Source organism: Hyla sarda, chromosome 7, assembly GCF_029499605.1.
Source record: "Hyla sarda isolate aHylSar1 chromosome 7, aHylSar1.hap1, whole genome shotgun sequence".
Lineage (NCBI taxonomy): Eukaryota > Metazoa > Chordata > Amphibia > Anura > Hylidae > Hyla > Hyla sarda.
The window spans coordinates 227,126,470-227,147,203 of NC_079195.1; the positions used below are offsets into that span (position 1 = coordinate 227,126,470).

Below are 20,734 nucleotides of genomic sequence, written 5' to 3' on the forward strand. Positions count from 1 at the left end.
CGAAGGCCGCAGTGGTCTTCAACCTGCGGACCTCCAAAGGTTTCAAAACTACAGCTCCCAGCATGCTCGGACAGCCGATGGCTGTCCGGGCATGCTGGGAGTTGTAGTTTTGCAACATCTGGAGGTCCGCAGGTTGCAGACCACTGAGAAGGGATTGACAGGCGGAGAGTTCACTCGAGTATAAGCCGAGGGGGGCGTTTTCAGCACGAAAAATCGTGCTGAAAAACTCGGCTTATACTCGAGTATATACGGTATTAGCCCCTCATGGGCCGGTTATTCAAAGGCTCCTCCTTATCCCTCTCTCAACTCTGCCTGGCAGCCAAAGAGAACCTTCCTGTCTCTACTTCTCATTGTGATATACTGTATAATCAAGTATCATTTCCCAGAAATAATGGCTGACGTGCCCTTAGGGAACGATAATGGAAAACCTATTTATTTCTCCCGGCTTCCCAGGCACTAGCCGGTCATGTGACCCAAATCGCATGTTGTAACTTTCATGCAATTCGATATATAAAAGGTTTTTTTCTTTATTCACTTCAATTGAATTGAGTCCTCAGTTCCTATTCAGTTCTGTTGTAGGGCCACTGTATCTATGGAAAACATCAACTGGTGCCAGAAAGTTAAACAGATTTGTAAATTACTTCTATTTGAAAATCTTAATCCTTCCAGTACTTATCAGCTGCTGTATGCTCCAGAGGAAGTTCTTTTCTTTTTGAATTTACTTTCTGTCTGACCACAGTGTTCTCTGCTGACACTTCTGTCCATTTTAGGAACTGTTCAGAGTAGGAGCAAATCTCTCCATCTCCGGGCAGTTATTAAAATGGACAGAGGTGTCAGTAGAGAGCACTGTGGTCAGACAGAAAGGAAATTCAAAAAGAAAAGAACTTCCTCTGGAGCATACAGCAGCTGATAAGTACTGGAAGGATTAAGATTTTTAAATAGAAGTAATTTACAAATCTGTTTAACTTTCTGGCACCAGTTAATTTAAAATAATTTTTTTTTCCAGCGGAGTACCCCTTTAATGTTAAATTTGCAGTCAGGTGCATGACTTGGTTATTACACGATCCAATGCAGTGTTTTCCAACCAGGGTGTCTCCAGCTGTTGCTGAATTACAACACCCAGTGTTGTAGTTTAGCCACAGCTGCAGGTACCCTGGTTGGAAAACACTGGTCTTATCCATTAAATAAAGGGAAGGATGGATGTAAGGAAGGGAAGAAGAAAGGGACGAGAAAAGAAAGAAAGAGAGGGTGGAAGAAAAGGAGAAAAAGAAGATAGGAACAAAGGAAAGAGGGAAGGAAGAAATGGGGAAAAAGGATGGACAACAGGAAAGGAAGGAGGGATGGAGAGAGTAAGGAACTGAGGAGGGGAAAAGGAAGTAAGACAGGAAGAGCAATGGGGGAAAAAGGATTGAAGACAGGAAGAAAGGGAATAAGGAAGGAACACAGGAAGGAATGGAAGAAGACAGGAAGGAAGGAAAGGAGGAAAGAAAGGTTGGAAGACAGAAAGCAATGGAAGAAAGGATGGAGGACAGGAAGGAAGAGAGGACGGAAAGAAGTAGGGAACACAGGAAGGAAGGGGAAAAGGCAGGTAGGAAGAAAGGTAGGAATACAGGAAGATGCAAAGGTGGAACATGGGAAGGAAGGGAAGAAAAAAGGATGGAAGACAGGACGGAAAGAAGGAAGGAGCACAGGAAGGAAGGGAGGAAAACAGGTAGAAAGGAAGGGAAGAAGGAAGGAGCACAGGAAGGAAGGGAAACAAAAAGAATGAAAGAAAGGAAAAAGGGAGGAGGATATGCAGAAAGGCAGGTAGGAAGAAAGAGGGAAAGAAAGAAGGAGACAAGAAAGAAAGAAAAATAGTGAGGGTGCAGTAAGGAAAGAAGTTACTCTGATGCCTCCGTTTTATTGATTCCTATTGGAGGATCAGTGAGGTAAAACTTCTATATAATCATAAAGTTGTAATAAGATGAAGTTTCACAGGAACTTGATGTTAATGTTTCATTGCACCAATTGTTCTCCTCAATGTTACCCTGTGGCGTCAGGAGTCATGTATGTTGCCTATGGGTACAAGTCACCAAATAGTGATATATGATAAAGGGCTCCATAACAAGGATGACAATAGGCCCTGTGTTCCTTCAATATTTTTAACCCCTTTAGAAAACAAGATCCTGGTGTTTGTTATCCCTTCAATCCTCTCCCCATGATCCCTGGGTCACTTCTCCACGATCTTGTTCATCCTACCCAGATACCTATCACCCTATAATAAACGGCGGCTCCAACCAGAACCGGCACCTCTTACTCCAATGGCTCCGGAGACCCTCACAGTCTGTAGAGCAGTGTTTCCCAACCTGGGTGCCTCCAGCTGTTGCAAATCTAGTGCTGGGCGGTATGACCAAAAGTGGATATCACGGTATTTTCCCAAATTGTGGCGTTTTTTTTTTCACAATTTTTTTTAAATGCCATTTTTTGACCACTGTAGCTTTTTTTTTTTTTTGCATACCAGGCTGTATGGGGGAAATTTTTTTGCGCCATAATCAGTTTTTGGTATTAATCTGACTTTTTAACTTTTTTTTCTGAGATATGATAAAAATTGTAATTCTGTTTTTTTTTCTTTCTACATTTACGTCATTTACCGTATGGGATACATAATGTTATATTTTAATAGTTCGTACAATTATGCATGCAGCGATACTAAATATGTTTATTTTTATTATGTTTACATGGTTTTATATAGGAAAAGGGGGTGATTTTAACTTTTAACATGGAAGGGGTTAATGTGTGTCTTTTAAACATTTATTAAACTTTTTTTTTTTACACTTTATTAGACTTTTAGTAGGAATCATTAGATTCCTCATACAGGTCAATAGAGTTCTATTGAACTCCACTGATCTGTGTGCTCTGCGATCCATTGATAGAGCCTAGTCCAGCCAGGCTCTAGCAATGACATAGCAACGGGATAGCAGGGAACAGAGGTAAGTCCTCCGGCTACCTATCCACCCCACTAGCGCACCAGGGAGCATTCACATGTCCCTTTAGACGCCACTGTCAGCTTTGACAGTGGCGATCTAAAGGGTTAATAGCCAGCCGCAGTGATCACCGCATGCTGGCTATTAGCGACGGCCCCCGGCTACTGAGAACACCCAGGGGCCGCAGAGTATGGAGCGGGCAGGAGTCGGAAGCCATGCTTGTCAGGTCCGACCCTGCTTCCTCGAAGCTGGGCTAAGGGCTGGAAAAAATTCATCTGCCCAGCGCCCGGAACTGCATGTCCTGGGTGTCGGGCGATAGGAATTCCACATCCCTGTCGTAATTAGTCCCCCGATCTGGTGACACAGCGCTGCGGCTGATAATTCATGTGGGGGGGGGGGCGGAAAAATTGATATCGTAAACAGAAAACACACCGGTATTTGGTATGAACCGGTGCCTCCAGCTGTTGCAAAACTACAACTTCCAGCATGTTGGACCATATAGTAGTATATAGTATAGGTCAATGTTTCCCCACCAGGGGGCCTCCAATTGTTGCAAAACTACAACTCCCAGCATGTTGGACTATATAGTAGTATATAGTATAGGTCAATGTTTCCCAACCAGGGGGCCTCCAGCTGTTGCAATACTTGCAATACTACAACTCCCAGCATGTTGGACTCTATAGTAGTATATAGTCTAGGTCAGTGTTTCCCAACCAGGGGTGCCTCCAATTGTTGCAAAACTACAACTCCCAGCATGTTGGACTATATAGTAGTATATAGTATAGGTCAATGTTTCCCAACCAGGGGTGCCTCCAGCTGTTGCAAAACTACAACTCCCAGCATGTTGGACCATATAGTAGTATATAGTATAGGTCAATGTTTCCCCACCAGGGGGCCTCCAATTGTTGCAAAACTACAACTCCCAGCATGTTGGACCATATAGTAGTATATAGTATAGGTCAATGTTTCCCAACCAGGGGTGCCTCCAGCTGTTGCAAAACTACAACTTGCAGCATGTTGGACTATATAGTAGTATATAGTATAGGTCAATGCTTCCCAACCAGGGGGCCTCCAGCTGTTGCAATACTACAATTCCCAGCATGTTGGACTATATAGTAGTATATAGTATAGGTCAATGTTTCCCAACCAGGGGGCCTCCAATTGTTGCAAAACTACAACTCCCAGCATGTTGGACTATATGGTAGTATATAGTATAGGTCAATGTTTCCCAACCAGGGGTGCCTCCAGCTGTTGCAAAACTACAACTCCCAGCATGTTGGACTATACAGTTGTATATAGTATGGGTCAATGTTTCCCAACCAGGGGTGCCTCCAGCTGTTACAAAACTACAACTCCCAGCATGCCCGGACAGCCGTTGGCTGTCCGGGCATGCTGGGAGTTGTAGTTTTGCAACAGCTGGAGGCACTCTGGTTGGGAAACACTGCTATAGAGCATGACAAGCAATATTGGCAGAATCCTTGGCCCCCAATATAACATAATATAGGAATATAGTCATCTCCAGTATAGATTGTGCAGAGATTCTTGCCGGCTGTTTGTCTTTTCTTCATACTCCAGGTATATAATGATCTTATTGGGGGACGTATTAAGTGTATACCCAGCATTAGTCCTGAGTGCTTTATATGGGGGCGGAGGGGTTTTATAGCATCCATCACCTCGTCCTCCAGCATTTCGGTATTGGCTCTGCTAGGACATCTGCTTCTATTTTTTCTTCCTCTTGTACTGGGCAATGAAAGCAATTTATAAAGTAAAATCAATTTGGAAATGTTCTCTCTCTCTCTTTCGTCTGGGGTTTGATTGAAAGCGAGAGGAGCCCGGGCCAGTGGCTGACTCCACAACAAGCCTCCCTGACCTCCATTTAGAGAGACTCTCTGTATAATGAATCTTAATTAAGATTGGGCTGTCAGCCTTCCCCGAGCTGCAACTTTGTAAAATGTAACATTGAAATAAACTACAAGGGAATATTAATCATTTCTCCATTCGCCTCTCCATGCAAGTTAAGTGCATTCTGGGCTACAGAGGTTGTTTAAAGGACAATGGCGGCGAACGTGATCTTGTCTGCATGCAAAACACAGTCTGACACCATGGAAATGCGGTCAATGCGGATCACTGCGCTATCACAATGATTGTTTTATCTCTTCCATCTGTCCTTGCGCTAATTCAGAACATTTGTACCGGGGGCTTCTAGGCCGCATCCAGAGGAACAGGCGCAGTAGATTATCTGCAGTTGACATCAACCTATTACTTCCAATCATGTCAACAATGGAAATGGGAAATATTATCTGTTACTTTGATCCTTCACAATCGATTCTTCCTAAGATGAAATCAATCACTGGAGATCAATTCACTCTGCTGGTTTATAGAAAGGACTGGGCTGAACCATGATGTCATCTGATCGATAAAGAAGGAAGGAAAGAAAGAAGGAAGGGAAGAAAGGAAAAGAGGGGAGGAAGAAAGAGCAAGGAAGGAAAGAGGGAAGAAAGGAAAACGAGGGGAGGATGGAAGAGAGCATGGAAGGAAGGAAAGAAAGAAGGAAGGGAAGAAAGGAAAAGAGGGGAGGAAGAAAGAGCAAGGAAGGAAGGAAAGAGGGAAGAAAGGAAAAGAGGGGAGGAAGAAAGAGAGCATGGAAGGAAGGAAAGAAAGAAGGAAGGGAAGAAAGGAAAAGAGGGGAGGAAGAAAGAGCAAGGAAGGAAGGAAAGAAAGAGGGAAGAAAGGAAAAGAGGGGAGGAAGAAAGAGAGCATGGAAGGAAGGAAAGAGGGAAGAAAGGAAAACGAGGGGAGGATGGAAGAGAGCATGGAAGGAAGGAAAGAGGGAAGAAAGGAAAAGAGAGGAGGAAGAAAGAGAGCAAGGAAGGAAGGAAAGAGGGAAGAAAGGAAAAGAGGGGAGGAAGAAAGAGCAAGGAAGGAAGGAAAGAGGGAAGAAAGGAAAACGAGGGGAGGATGGAAGAGCAAGGAAGGAAAGAGGGAAGAAAGGAAAACGAGGGGAGGATGGAAGAGAGCAAGGAAGGAAGGAAAGAAAGAAGGGAAGAAAGGAAAAGAGGGGAGGAAGAAAGAGAGCATGGAAGGAAGGAAAGAGGGAAGAAAGGAAAATGAGGGGAGGATGGAAGAGCAAGGAAGGAAAGAGGGAAGAAAGGAAAACGAGGGGAGGATGGAAGAGAGCAAGGAAGGAAGGAAAGAGGGAAGAAAGGAAAACCAGGGGAGGATGGAAGAGAGCATGGAAGGAAGGAAGGACAGAAAGACAAGGAGAAGGGAAAGAGGAAAGAAAATAAAAAGAGGGGAGGAAAGAAGCCAGGGAGGAAAGATAGGAAGAAGGGAAAGAGGGAAGAAAGGAAAGAGGGAAGAAAGGAAAACGAGGGGAGGAAGGAAGAGAGCATGGAAGGAAGGAAGGACAGAAAGATAGGGAGAAGGGAAAGAAGAAAGAAAGTAAAAATAGGGGAGGAAGGGAGGAAAGATAGGGTGAAAGGAAAGAGGGAAGGAAAGGAAAAGAGGGGAGGAAAGAAGGAAGGAAGGAAGGAAGGAAAGAGGGAAGAAAGGAAAACAAGGGGAGGATGGAAGGGAGCATGGGAGGAAGGAAGTACAGAAAGATAGGGAGAAGGGAAAGAGGAAAGAAAGTAAAAATAGAGGAGGAAGGGGGGAAAGAAAGAAGGATGGGAAGAAAGGAAAAGAGGGGAGGAAGAAAGAGAGCAAGGAAGGAAGGAAAGGGGGAAGAAAGGAAAGAGGGGAGGAAGAAAGAGAGCAAGGAAGGAAGGAAAGGGGGAAGAAAGGAAAGAGGGAAGAAAGGAAAACGAGGGGAGGAAGGAAAACAAGGGGAGGGTGGAAGAGAGCATGGAAGGAAGGACAGAAAGATAGGGAGAAGGGAAAGAGGAAAGAAAGTAAAAATAGGGGAGGAAGGGAGGAAAGATAGGGTGAAAGGAAAGAGGGAAGAAAGGAAAGAGGGGAAGAAGAGCACGAGAAGAAGGAAGGGAGGACAGAAATATAGGCAGAAGGGAAAGAGGAAAGAAAGTAAAAAGTGGGGAGGGAGGAAAGATAGGAAGAAAAGAAAGAGGGAAGAAAGGGAAAGAGGGTAAGAAGAGCACGGGAAGAAGGAAGGGAGGACAGAAATATAGGGAGAATGGAAAGAGGAAAGAAAGTAAAAGTGGGGAGGAAGGAAGAGAGCATGGAAGGAAGGACAGAAATACAGGGAAAAGGGAAAGAGGAAAGAAAAAAAAAATGGGGAGGAAGGAGGGAAGGAAGGGAGGAAAGATAGGAAGAAGGGAAAGATGAAACAAAGTAAAAAGAGGGGAGGAAGGGAGGAAAGATAGGGTGAAGGGAAAGAGGGAAGAATGGGAAAGAGGGGAGGAAGAAAGAGAGCATGGAAGGAAGGAAGGACAGAAAGATAGGGAGAAGGGGAAGGGGAAAAAAGTAAAAAGAGGGGACGAAGGAAGGAAGGACAGAAATATAGGGAGAAAGGAAAGACGGAAGAAAGTAACAGAGGGGAAGAAGGAAGAGAGCATGGAAGGAAGGACAGAAAGATAGGGAGAAGGGAAAGAGGAAAGAAAGTAAAAGGAGGGGAGGAAAGAAGGAAGGGAGGAAAGATAGAGAGAAGGGAAAGAGGGAAGAAAGGGAAAGAGGGGAGGAAGAAAGAGAGCAAGGAAGGAAGGACAGAAAGTAAGATAGTTCACAAAGAGAAGGATGGATGAACCGGCACTGACACAGCTGAAGAAAATGAAGCATTCACTAATACACACTGACCATAAAGAACCTTGTCTGATCCTGGAATATGGGGGTATATTTATATCCACATTGCAATAAGAGGGATAAAGAGAAACAATGAAGACTGCACTCACCATCCAGTGATCAATACTCCTTTACTAGAATCCGTAAGGCATAAAACGATACATGTGTAACAGGCAAACAAAGAGCCGGAGGCAGAAGTGATAGCGGGACAGAACTGTTTCATATGCTTAGCGTGCAGCCACTGGCCGACAGGTGTTCTGTTCTGTCCCGCTATCACCTCTGGCTCTTTGCCTGTTACACATGTATCGTTTTATGCCTTACGGATTCTAGTAAAGGAGTATTGATCACTGGATGGTGAGTGCAGGCTTCATTGTTTCGCTTTATGCCTCAGAAAGTAAGATTGGGAGAAGGAAAAGGAGGAAGAAGGAAAAGGGGAATGTAAGGGAGGAAGGAAGGGGAAGGGAACAAGAGAGAAAAGTGCAAAGGAAGGAAAGAAAGTAAGATAGGGAGGAAAAAGGGATGAAAGGTAAAGAGGGAGAAAGGGAGCAAGAGAGAAAGGAATGAAGAAAGGGAGGAAGGAAGGAAGGTGGGAAGGAAGTAAGTAAGAAAAGTAAGAAGAAATAAATAGAGAAAGAAAGAAAAAACGAAAGAAAGAAATGAAGGAAGGGAGGGAAAGAGAAAGGAATGACGGAAAGAAGGAAGAAAGAAGGGAAGGGTGGGAGAAGTAGAAGGAAGGAAGGAAGCGAGAGAGAAAGAAATACAAGAAGGGAGCAAGGAAGAAGATAAGTAAGGAATGAAGGAAGAAAATAAGTAAGGGATGAAGGAAGAAAAAAGGATGGGGAGAAGAAATGAAGAGACTAAGAGAGAAGGGAAGGTCAGGGGGCTAAGAAGAAGAAAGATGGAAGAAAGAATAAGACAAGAAAGAAAAAAATATTGGATGCAAGAAGAAGAACATGGAAGGAATGAAGTGAGAAAGAAAGGAAGGGGACAAAAGTAGTAAAGATACAGGAGAGAGAAAGGAGGCAGAAAGGAAGGAAGGAGAATAGTATGGAAGAAAGAAGGAGGAAGTAAGGAAAAAGGAAGAAAATATGAAGATAGGAAGCAATTGAGCACAGAAGGAAGGAATTATACAAGGAAGGAAAAGAATGAGGAAACCATTAGAGAAGCAGCAGCGTCCACACAGACAGATGTCTTAGACCTCACAATAAAAGGTAAAAGCTTTTTCTGCTCCAGCACAGACGCATCCTACAGGGAATCACATGACTAGAGACGCCGCAGGGTCACCGATCTCTTTATAATATCAGAGAGTAATGCATTATGGTTCTTCCGCTTACAGGGGGGATGTCACAGGTGTTTGGAGGTGACAGGGGGGGGGGGGGTCTCTAGGTTACTATAGTGAATCTATTATAATAGACTGTTCAGCTGCAGAGCATTGTGGGACTTGTAGTGCTTCTACCAGGCTCTATTTCCCCAGTGGTTTGCAGCACAGGTGAACGCCCGGAGCTCTGCACCCACCTCACATTATTGGAGGCCGAATATTTTTCTACCCCTCAGGTACAATGAATCCCTTGAAAGAGTCCTAGTCAGGGGCGGTAATGAAAACTAAATATTGACAGGGCCATTTTAAGAAACAACCTGGGTCAATATTAAATATGCACATGTCTAAGTAGGCGACTGTCCAGCCTACGGCAAATACACAAAGCGGGCGAGACCTGTGCCCGGAGAATAGTGGAGTATTGAGGAGACAATGTCTTACACAGCGGAGGTGATAGTCTGCAGAACAGGATGTTATCCTGGGCCCCAGGTCTTGCCCTGTTATGTTAGTGGAAGTGTGGTGGCCCAGTATGGGAGTTGTTACCCTGTACCCTTACTGTCCTGTCAGGCACCTCCCTGCACTGTCCCCTGCCCCCCCCCGCATCTGTTCTACTGTAATTGTATATTATCCCCTATGTTATGTATATAAGAATGTTGTATCTTTAAGAAATGTTAACATGTGATCACCAGCTGTCATGTGATTGTTACCCAGGAGGTATCAGTGACCAGGTGACCAATGGGACCCCACCAGAGTCTCCCCCATAAAAGCCCTGGGAGGAGCCTCTTCTCTCTCTTCGTTCCTGAGTCTTTGCTGAGGTGCAGTCGAGTCTAAGAGTCTGGAGTCATAGGAGCCTCAAGTCACGTCTACAAGTCAGTCACAGCTTAGTCTCCAGTCAAGTCAAGTCACTGTCATCTATTGTCAAGTCAGAGTGTCCTGCACTAAAATTGTCCAAAACCACTGCAAGTCCCAGCAAGTCCTTAAGGTCTCTGAAGTCACTGATCACCTCCGTGGGCCTGGCTGAACTGTATAGACTGTTCCATCAGTTACTTAGTAAAGCTGCCATTGTCCTTAACTTTGCTTCGGAGTCATTATTGCCCCCGTGCCTAGCCCAGGATCCAGCGGTATACCTTCGGGTGGTATTGAGGATAAACCACACCCTGGCATCACGAATACAAGGGGTTAATGCCATCTGCCCCTAGGGTAATTCCATCTGCCCTGCATCACACACCCGATAACACAGAAGAGAATGAAGTTGTTCAACCTGCTGCTGGCATTTGTAGTCACAGAATAAAAGGACAACTAATAAGTACAAAATATTGTAACTAGTCAGAGCTGCCAATCAGAACTCTAGAAAAGCTGAGTGACAACCCTGTGTCAGCCAGATTAATTCTAAAGTACTTTATATACATTATTAATCCTAAATAATATTTTGAGCTGTACTCACTATTCTGCTGGTGGGGTCACTGTGTACATACATTACATTACTTATCCTGTACTGATCCTGAGTTATTTCCTGTATTATACTCAAGAGCTGTACTCACTATTCTGCTGGTGAGGTCACTGTGTACATACATTACATTACTTATCCTGTACTGATCCTGAGTTATATCCTGTATTATACTCCAGAGCTGTACTCACTATTCTGCTGGTGAGGTCACTGTGTACATACATTACATTACTTATCCTGTACTGATCCTGAGTTATATCCTATAATATACTCCAGAGCTGTACTCACTATTCTGCTGGTGAGGTCACTGTGTACATACATTACATTACTTATCCTGTACTGATCCTGAGTTATATCCTGTATTATACCCCAGAGCTGTACTCACTATTCTGCTGGTGAGGTCACTGTGTACATACATTACATTACTTATCCTGTACTGATCCTGAGTTATATCCTGTATTATACTCCAGAGCTGTACTGACTATTCTGCTAGTGAGGTCACTGTGTACATACATTACATTACTTATCCTGTACTGATCCTGAGTTATATCCTGTATTATACTCCAGAGCTGTACTCACTATTCTGCTGGTGAGGTCACTGTGTACATATATTACATTACTTATCCTGTACTGATCCTGAGTTATATCCTGTATTATACTCCAGACCTGTACTCACTATTCTGCTGGTGAGGTCACTGTGTACATATATTACATTACTTATCCTGTACTGATCCTGAGTTATATCCTGTATTATACTCCAGAGCTGTACTCACTATTCTGCTGGTGAGGTCACTGTGCACATACATTACATTACTTATCCTGTACTGATCCTGAGTTATATCCTGTATTATACTCCAGAGCGGCACTCGCTATTCTGCTGGTGAGGTCACTGTGTATATACATTTCATTACTTATCCTGTACTGATCCTGAGTTATATCCTGTATTATACTCCAGAGCTGTACTCACTGTTACGCCTAGCGCTCCGGGTCCCCGCTCCTCCCCGGAGCGCTCACGGCGTCTTTCTCCCTGCAGCGCCCCGGTCAGTCCCGCTGACCGGGAGCGCTGCACTGTCATGGCCGTTGGGGATGCGATTCGCACAGCGGGACGCGCCCGCTCGCGAATCGCATCCCAGGTCACTTACCCGTCCCGGTCCCCTGCTGTCATGTGCTGGCGCGCGCGGCTCCGCTCTCTAGGGCGCGCGCGCGCCAGCTCTCTGAGACTTAAAGGGCCAGTGCACCAATGATTGGTGCCTGGCCCAATTAGCTTAATTGGCTTCCACCTGCTCCCAGACTATATCAGATCACTGCCCCTGCACTCCCCTGCCGGATCTTGTTGCCTTGTGCCAGTGAAAGCGTTTAGTGTGTCCAAAGCCTGTGTACCTGAACTTCTGCTACCCATCCTGACTACGAACCTTGCCGCCTGCCCCCGACCTTCTGCTACGTCTAACCTTGCCTCTGCCTAGTCCTTCTGTCCCACGCCTTCTCAGCAGTCAGCGAGGTAGAGCCGTTGCTAGTGGATACGACCTGGTTGCTACTGCCGCAGCAAGACCATCCCGCTTTGCGGCGGGCTCTGGTGAAAACCAGTAGCCTCTTAGAACCGGTCCACTAGCACGGTCCACGCCAATCCCTCGCTGACACAGAGGATCCACTACCTGGAAGCCGAATCGTGACAGTAGATCCGGCCATGGATCCCGCTGAGGTGCCGCTGCCAAGTCTCGCTGATCTTCCCACGGTGGTCGCTCAGCAATCGCAGCAGATTGCCCAACAAGGACAGCAGCTGTCGCAGTTGACCGCCATGTTACAGCAACTTCTGCCTCTGCTACAGCAGCAACCATCTCCTCCGCCAGCTCCTGCACCTCCTCCGCAGCGAGTGGCCGCTCCTAACCTCCGCTTGTCCCTGCCGGACAAATTTGATGGGGACTCTAAACTCTGCCGTGGATTTTTGTCTCAGTGTTCCCTGCATATGGAGATGTTGTCGGACTTGTTTCCTTCAGAACGGTCTAAGGTGGCGTTTGTAGTAAGCCTTCTTTCAGGAAAGGCCTTGTCTTGGGCCACACCGCTCTGGGACCGCAATGATCCTGCCACAGCCACAGTCCAGGCCTTCTTCGCTGAACTCCGGAGTGTCTTCGAGGAGCCAGCCCGAGCGTCTTCTGCCGAGACTGCCCTGTTGAACCTGGTCCAGGGTAATTCTTCCGTTGGCGAGTACGCCATACAATTCCATACTTTTGCTTCTGAACTATCCTGGAATAATGAGGCTCTCTGCGCGACCTTTAAAAAAGGCCTATCCAGTCGCATCAAGGATGTGCTGGCCGCACGAGAGATTCCTGCCAACCTCCAAGAACTCATCCATTTGGCTACCCGCATTGACATGCGTTTTTCTGAGCGACACCAAGAGCTCCGCCAGGAAAAAGACTTAGATCTCTGGGCACCTCTCCCACAGCATCCTTTGCAGTCTTCGCCTGGGCCTCCCGCCGAGGAGGCCATGCAAGTGGATCGGTCTCGCCTGACCCAGGAAGAGAGGAATCGCCGTAGAGAAGAAAATCTCTGTCTTTACTGTGCCAGTACCGAGCATTTCTTGGTGGATTGCCCTATCCGTCCTCCACGCCTGGGAAACGCACGCACGCACCCAGCCCACGTGGGTGTGGCGTCTCTTGGTTCCAAGTCTGCTCCTCCACGTCTCACGGTACCCGTGCGGATTTCTCCTACAGCCAACTCCTCCATCTCAGCCGTGGCCTGCTTGGACTCTGGTGCCTCCGGGAATTTTATTTTGGAGTCCTTTGTTAATAAATTCAGCATCCCGGTGACCCGTCTCGTCAAGCCGCTCTACATTTCCGCGGTCAACGGAGCCAGATTGGACTGCACCGTGCGTTACCGCACAGAACCCCTCCTGATGTCTATCGGACCCCACCACGAAAGGATTGAGTTCTTCATTCTCCCCAACTGTACCTCTGAGGTCCTCCTCGGTCTGCCATGGCTCCGGCTTCATTCCCCCACCCTTGATTGGACCACCGGGGAGATAAAGAACTGGGACTCTGCCTGCCACAGGAAATGCCTCTCCCCCCCTCCCAGTCCCGTCAGGCAAGCCTCTGTGCCTCCCCATGGCCCCCGTCCTGGTGTCACACTGCCCCGTGCTAGGCCTCGCCCTCTGCCCTCCCTCCCCATTCCCACTCCTGCTGTACTGCCTGCCGTTGAGGAAACCCTCCATTCTTTCCCGGTGTCCTCATCCCAGGGGAGGCAGTTACCGGACAAAGAGAAGGGGAGACCTAAGGGGGGGGGTACTGTTACGCCTAGCGCTCCGGGTCCCCGCTCCTCCCCGGAGCGCTCACGGCGTCTTTCTCCCTGCAGCGCCCCGGTCAGTCCCGCTGACCGGGAGCGCTGCACTGTCATGGCCGTTGGGGATGCGATTCGCACAGCGGGACGCGCCCGCTCGCGAATCGCATCCCAGGTCACTTACCCGTCCCGGTCCCCTGCTGTCATGTGCTGGCGCGCGCGGCTCCGCTCTCTAGGGCGCGCGCGCGCCAGCTCTCTGAGACTTAAAGGGCCAGTGCACCAATGATTGGTGCCTGGCCCAATTAGCTTAATTGGCTTCCACCTGCTCCCAGACTATATCAGATCACTGCCCCTGCACTCCCCTGCCGGATCTTGTTGCCTTGTGCCAGTGAAAGCGTTTAGTGTGTCCAAAGCCTGTGTACCTGAACTTCTGCTATCCACCCTGACTACGAACCTTGCCGCCTGCCCCCGACCTTCTGCTACGTCTGACCTTGCCTCTGCCTAGTCCTTCTGTCCCACGCCTTCTCAGCAGTCAGCGAGGTAGAGCCGTTGCTAGTGGATACGACCTGGTTGCTACTGCCGCAGCAAGACCATCCCGCTTTGCGGCGGGCTCTGGTGAAAACCAGTAGCCTCTTAGAACCGGTCCACTAGCACGGTCCACGCCAATCCCTCGCTGACACAGAGGATCCACTACCTGGAAGCCGAATCGTGACACTCACTATTCTGCTGGTGAGGTCACTGTGCACATACATTACATTACTTATCCTGTACTGATCCTGAGTTATATCCTGTATTATACTCCAGAGCGGCACTCGCTATTCTGCTGGTGAGGTCACTGTGTATATACATTTCATTACTTATCCTGTACTGATCCTGAGTTATAGGCAGCAGAAGAAACAAAAAAAGGAACTTATTCCAAGAGCCAGATCCCTCGAGATAAGCATTCTGTCCTGATGAAGGGCCCATTTCGGGTCTGAAACGCGTTGATCTATGCTTGGAATAAATGTTATCTTCTATGGAAATTGGTCTACTTTGTTAGACTTACTATCTCGAGGGATCTGGCGCTTGGAATAAGTTCCTTTTTTGTTTCTTCTGCTGCCTACACTAATACCGGACCAGACGCTGCCTGGGATCGGGGGAATCAAGCTGCAGGATCCCATTTTATGATATATGTGATATTAGATGTTGTGCTCTGAGCGCAACACCACAGGGTGAGTGTTTATACCAGCATCTTTCTACCTGTGCCTAACGTACTTCACCAGGGGCGCTATTGTGTTCCTTTTTTTCTCTTTTTTTTCTCTGATCCTGAGTTATATCCTGTATTATACTCCAGAGCTGTACTCACTATTCTGCTGGTGAGATCACTGTGTACATACATTACATTACTTATCCTGTACTGATCCTGAGCTATATCCTGTATTATACTCCAGAGCTGTACTCACTATTCTGCTGGTGAGATCACTGTGTACATACATTACATTACTTATCCTGTACTGATCCTGAGTTATATCCTGTATTATACTCCAGAGCTGTACTCACTATTCTGCTGGTGAGGTCACTGTGTACATACATTACATTACTTATCCTGTACTGATCCTGAGTTATATCCTGTATTATACTCCAGAGCTGTACTCACTATTCTGCTGGTGAGATCACTGTGTACATACATTACATTACTTATCCTGTACTGATCCTGAGCTATATCCTGTATTATACCCCAGAGCTGTACTCACTATTCTGCTGGTGAGGTCACTGTGTACATACATTACATTACTTATCCTGTACTGATCCTGAGTTATATCCTGTATTATACCCCAGAGCTGTACTCACTATTCTGCTGGTGAGATCACTGTGTATATACATTACATTACTTATCCTGTACTGATCCTGAGTTATATCCTGTATTATACTCCAGAGCTGTACTCACTATTCTGCTGGTGAGGTCACTGTGTACATACATTACATTACTTATCCTGTACTGATCCTGAGTTATATCTTGTATTATACTCCCGAGCTGTACTCACTATTCTGCTGGTGAGGTCACTGTGTACATACATTACATTACTTATCCTGTACTGATCCTGAGCTATATCCTGTATTATACTCCAGAGCTGTACTCACTATTCTGCTGGTGAGATCACTGTGTACATACATTACATTACTTATCCTGTACTGATCCTGAGTTATATCCTGTATTATACTCCAGAGCTGTACTCACTATTCTGCTGGTGAGGTCACTGTGTACATACATTACATTACTTATCCTGTATTGATCCTGAATTATATCCTGTATTATACCCCAGAGCTGTACTCACTATTCTGCTGGTGAGGTCTGTATTATACTCCAGAGCTGTACTCACTATTCTGCTGGTGAGGTCACTGTGTACATACATTACATTACTTATCCTGTACTGATCCTGAATTATATCCTGTATTATACCCCAGAGCTGTACTCACTATTCTGCTGGTGAGATCACTGTGTACATACATTACATTACTTATCCTGTACTGATCCTGAGTTATGTCCTGTATTATACTCCAGAGCTGTACTCACTATTCTGCTGGTGAGGTCACTGTATACATACATTACATTACTTATCCTGTACTGATCCTGAATTATATCCTGTATTATACCCCAGAGCTGTACTCACTATTCTGCTGGTGAGGTCTGTATTATACTCCAGAGCTGTACTCACTATTCTGCTGGTGAGATCACTGTGTACATACATTACATTACTTATCCTGTACTGATCCTGAGTTATATCCCGTATTATACCCCAGAGCTGTACTCACTATTCTGCTGGTGAGGTCACTGTGTACATACATTACATTACTTATCCTGTACTGATCCTGATCCTTAGTATGGGTTGTTATTAAAGTGGTGTGTTTGTGAGACAAAATGTTGTTTATTATGTTCGTAATGTATATACATAGCAATCAATCTTTGAAGTTGTGATCAGAAGTGTTTGCTGTAGTGTAGATAGATATGAGATAGATAGATAGATATGAGATAGATAGATATGAGATAGATAGATATGAGATAGATAGATAGATAGATAGATAGATATGAGATAGATATGAGATAGATAGATAGATATGAGATAGATAGATAGATAGATAGATATGAGATAGATAGATAGATAGATATGAGATAGATAGATATGAGATAGATAGATAGATAGATATGAGATAGATAGATAGATAGATATGAGAGATAGATAGATAGATATGAGATAGATAATGAGATAGATATGAGAGATAGATAGATAGATGTGAGATAGATAGATATGAGATAGATAGATATGAGATAGATAGATATGAGATAGATAGATAGATAGATATGAGATAGATAGATATGAGATAGATAGATAGATAGATATGAGACAGATATGAGATAGATAGATAGATAGATATGAGATAGATATGCGATTGACTGATATATAGATAGATATGAGATAGATAGATAGATATGAGATAGATATATGCGATTGATTGATATATAGATAGATGTTGTGCACTATAGGGAAATAGTTGCAGATTGCAATGAAGAATCCCGCTCATAGTAATGTTGTGTAGTATATTGTTGCATTCAGTATCTTGTTATTATTTCCGGCTTGATTCCCACTGTAGCTCGGACACTTATCTAGGATATTTTAAAACATTTGGTTGGATTAGAGAATTGCACAGTCGCAATTTGCTATAATGCCGCTCTGCGGGGTAACTATACGATTATTATAGTCCTGCAGCTTTATGGCCAGAACATAGACTTCTGTAAATGGGGTCTGCATTCCGCATATAAATTGTGGGAGGCCAAGTCCACCGCAACCCCATAGAGCAGTGTTTACTAACCTGGGTGCCTCCAGCTGTTGCAAAACTACAACTCCCAGCATGCCCGGACAGCCGAAGGCTGTCCGGGCATGCCGGGTGTTGTTGATTTGCAACAGCTGAAGGCCCCCTTGTTGGAAAACACTGTCTTAGACTTTGCATGCCATGAAATGTACAGCCTGCTATAGAAGCCTTTGCCTGTCTGGGCATGCTGGGATTTGTAGTTTTGCAACATCTGGAGGCACATGGGTTGGGGAAACAAGGGGATACTACCTATCAAGAGAACAATGGCAATAATAAGTCTAGATGAGAGAATGTGGATCCTTCCTTGAAGGCCTCGATGGGGATGATGGGTGGAGCAGACACTTACTTGCACACTGGTTACTTTCACAGCAGATTGTTACAATGTTTCTATCTCAGCTTCCTCTATAAAGCTGCAGTTTTTCTGTATCTTTTGTCAGATTGTTGGGGATTGGCCCTTTGTACGTCATCTATGATTGGCCCACACGTCTCATGCACTTCGCCCCCTGGGGCAGACAGTCTGAGGTTACACTGTAATCCGCCCCTGTCTGAGTCTTTTTAACCCTTTTCTTTTTGTGGGACTGTGTAGTGTTCTGCATCAACACTTCCCTGGAAAGATTTGCCAGGAGTTCAAACTTTTATTTTTTTTTTATTTATTTTTTATTAAAACTTATATTGATTATTACAAAATGACACATTACACATCGCCAACAAAAAAGAAATAAAAAAAAAAAAATAAAAAAACAGGAACTTTTTTTACTTTTTATTTTTTTTAATTAAAATTTATTTTTAACATTACAAAATGACACATTACACATCGCCAACAAAAAAATAAAAATAAAATAAAAATAAATAAATAAAAAACAGGAATATATTTTTCTTTTTTTATTAAAATTTATTTTGACCATAACAGAATGACACATTACACATAGCCAACAAAAAATTTATAAATACATAAAGATAAATAAATAAAAAGGAGGAACTTTTTTTTCCTTTCATTAAAATGTATTTTGACCATTACAAAATTCCACATCGCCAAGAAAAATAAATAAATAAATAAAAAACAGGAACTTTTTTTTGCTCTTTTCTTTTTTTTTTTTTAATAAAATTTAATTTTGACCATTATTATTTTTTTTTTATTAAAATGTATTTTGACCATTACAAAATGACCCATTACCCATCGCCAATGAAAAATAAATAAATAAATACATTAAAAAAAATAAAAAAAGGAACCTTTTTTTTATTATTAAATTTTTTTTTGACCATGACAAAAATACACACCGCCAACAAAAAGATAAAATAAATAAATAAAAAATCAGGAACTTTTTATTTGTTTTGAATAACCTGGAGAAACGTTGTATACAAACACTCAAATATTGATTGTTTATATTGTATATTGGTAAGGGCCGGCCCAAGTCAGGGCCGCCCCCCCCCCCCCAAAAAAAAATAAAAAATAATTACTTTTCTATTACATATCAGGAGGACATGATTTAAAAAAAAAACACAATTCTGGGGTTTTGTATTTTTTTTTTTTACTTTTACTCCATTTACCGTATGGGATTAATAATGTTATATTTTAACATTTTGGACAATTATGCGCACAGCGATATCTGATATGTTTATTTGTATTATGTTTATGTTTACATGTTTTTTTCCCCCCGAAGTTTTTGGAAGCAGATGAATATATCTGTGCAGGAAGGACCCTGCCCCCTCCAAGGAAAAAATATATAAAAATGATGAAGAAAGAGCAAACTGCACAAAAAAGTGCAAAAACTAAGGGGCACAGCCTTTCAAGCTGGAAAACAACTCAAAATATGCCCGAAAGATAAAACAAACAAACAAAAATAAAACACTGATAAATGCTCATGAAATCTACTCCAGCTCCGGCCAGAGTAGCAACAAATATATTAAAAGGTGTAAAAATACTTGGCATGCACTTATTTAGCACATAATACATTTAATTTATGCATTTTTGACAGTTTTTTTTTTTTTTTTTGTAGAAAGGAATAAAAATTGAAAGCACTTGATTTGCATAAAACCCACAGAAAACGAGCATAAAATGTGTATGGAGCTGACTAATTGACTTCTGTGGGAGAGGCCCCTGTGCTGGAGGGGGGGGGGGGGGGAGTTGGGGTGCCCATCCCCTTGTATAGTGGATCCTGTGGTATCTATATTAGTGTTGAGCGGCATAGGCCATATTCAAATTCACGATATTTCACGAATATATGGAAAAAAATTTGCATATTCACAATATTTGCAGCCTTTTTTTACTATGCGCCATAAAATTTGCATGCGCTTTCACCATAAAATTTGCATGCGCAATATCACGTGATCTTCAGCAAACATGATCATTCTCATTGGTCCACAAGCTAAAAGAAGGGAAGGATCAATGTGCGCGAAAATTCGCATATGCACCCCCTCCCATAGACTTGCATTGAGGTGGCGGGGCATGATGTCATGAGGGGGCGGAGTCGTGACGTCACGATTTTCCATCCACGTGGTCGGGAGGAATTAGCCTGAGAGCCTCCAGCGATTCCGGAAGCAGTTACAGGTGGGTGCTGCTTGCTATAATGCGGGGGGCCCCAGCGGCAGGACCCCAGCGATCTGACATCTTATGCCCTATCCTTAGGATAGGGGAAAAGATGTCTAGGGGCGGAGTACCCCTTTAAGTACATATGTTTTTTGCAGGACTAGAGACACTTGTATAAGTGAAGGGAATGGAGGGTCAATAGTTCAAGACTGAAGCTGTAAACGATTGGAAAAACTGCTGCCATTCAGCTAAGGCTATAAAAATTTGTAAACTCCAATTGTTAGCTTAATGGACATCTGCAGCATGATTAACACTTATCCCCTATCCACAGGATAGGGGATAAGTGTTTGATCGCGGGGGGTCCGACCGCTGGGACCCCCTGTGATCTCCTGTACGGGGCCGCGGCTGTCCTGTGCAGGGGGCGTGCCGGCCGCAGCATGATGCAGCCTCCCCCGAACGCGAACGCTGCCTCCCCCATAGAACTGTATGGGGGATGGGGAGGAGACGGGGCGTCACCCTCGACCTCTAGGTCGACGCTATGCGCCTTAGCGCTCACCATGAGTGCTAATGGCGGTGCCACGTACAGGAGATCCCAGCGGCCGGACCCCCGCAATCAAACACTTATCCCC

At 44.5% G+C, this 20,734-nt stretch overlaps 2 protein-coding genes across 6 annotated transcripts in view; one reads left to right on the forward strand and one right to left on the reverse strand.

The window, feature by feature from the left end:
• Positions 1 to 18,050, reverse strand: part of FGGY (FGGY carbohydrate kinase domain containing) — a 207,520-nt gene extending 189,470 nt beyond the window's left edge. For all 5 annotated transcript variants that reach the window (XM_056532944.1, XM_056532945.1, XM_056532948.1 and 2 more), the window contains exon 1: positions 17,925 to 18,050. The gene's annotated coding sequence lies outside the window, so the exon portion shown is untranslated. The remainder of the gene's footprint in view (positions 1 to 17,924) is intronic.
• Positions 1,453 to 6,381, forward strand: LOC130283222 (cylicin-2-like). Its single transcript, XM_056532427.1, has 2 exons — positions 1,453 to 1,806; positions 5,386 to 6,381. The coding sequence occupies exons 1-2, from the start codon at positions 1,453 to 1,455 to the stop codon at positions 6,379 to 6,381; spliced, it is 1,350 nt and encodes a 449-aa protein (XP_056388402.1).
• Positions 18,051 to 20,734: the final 2,684 nt, after the last annotated feature.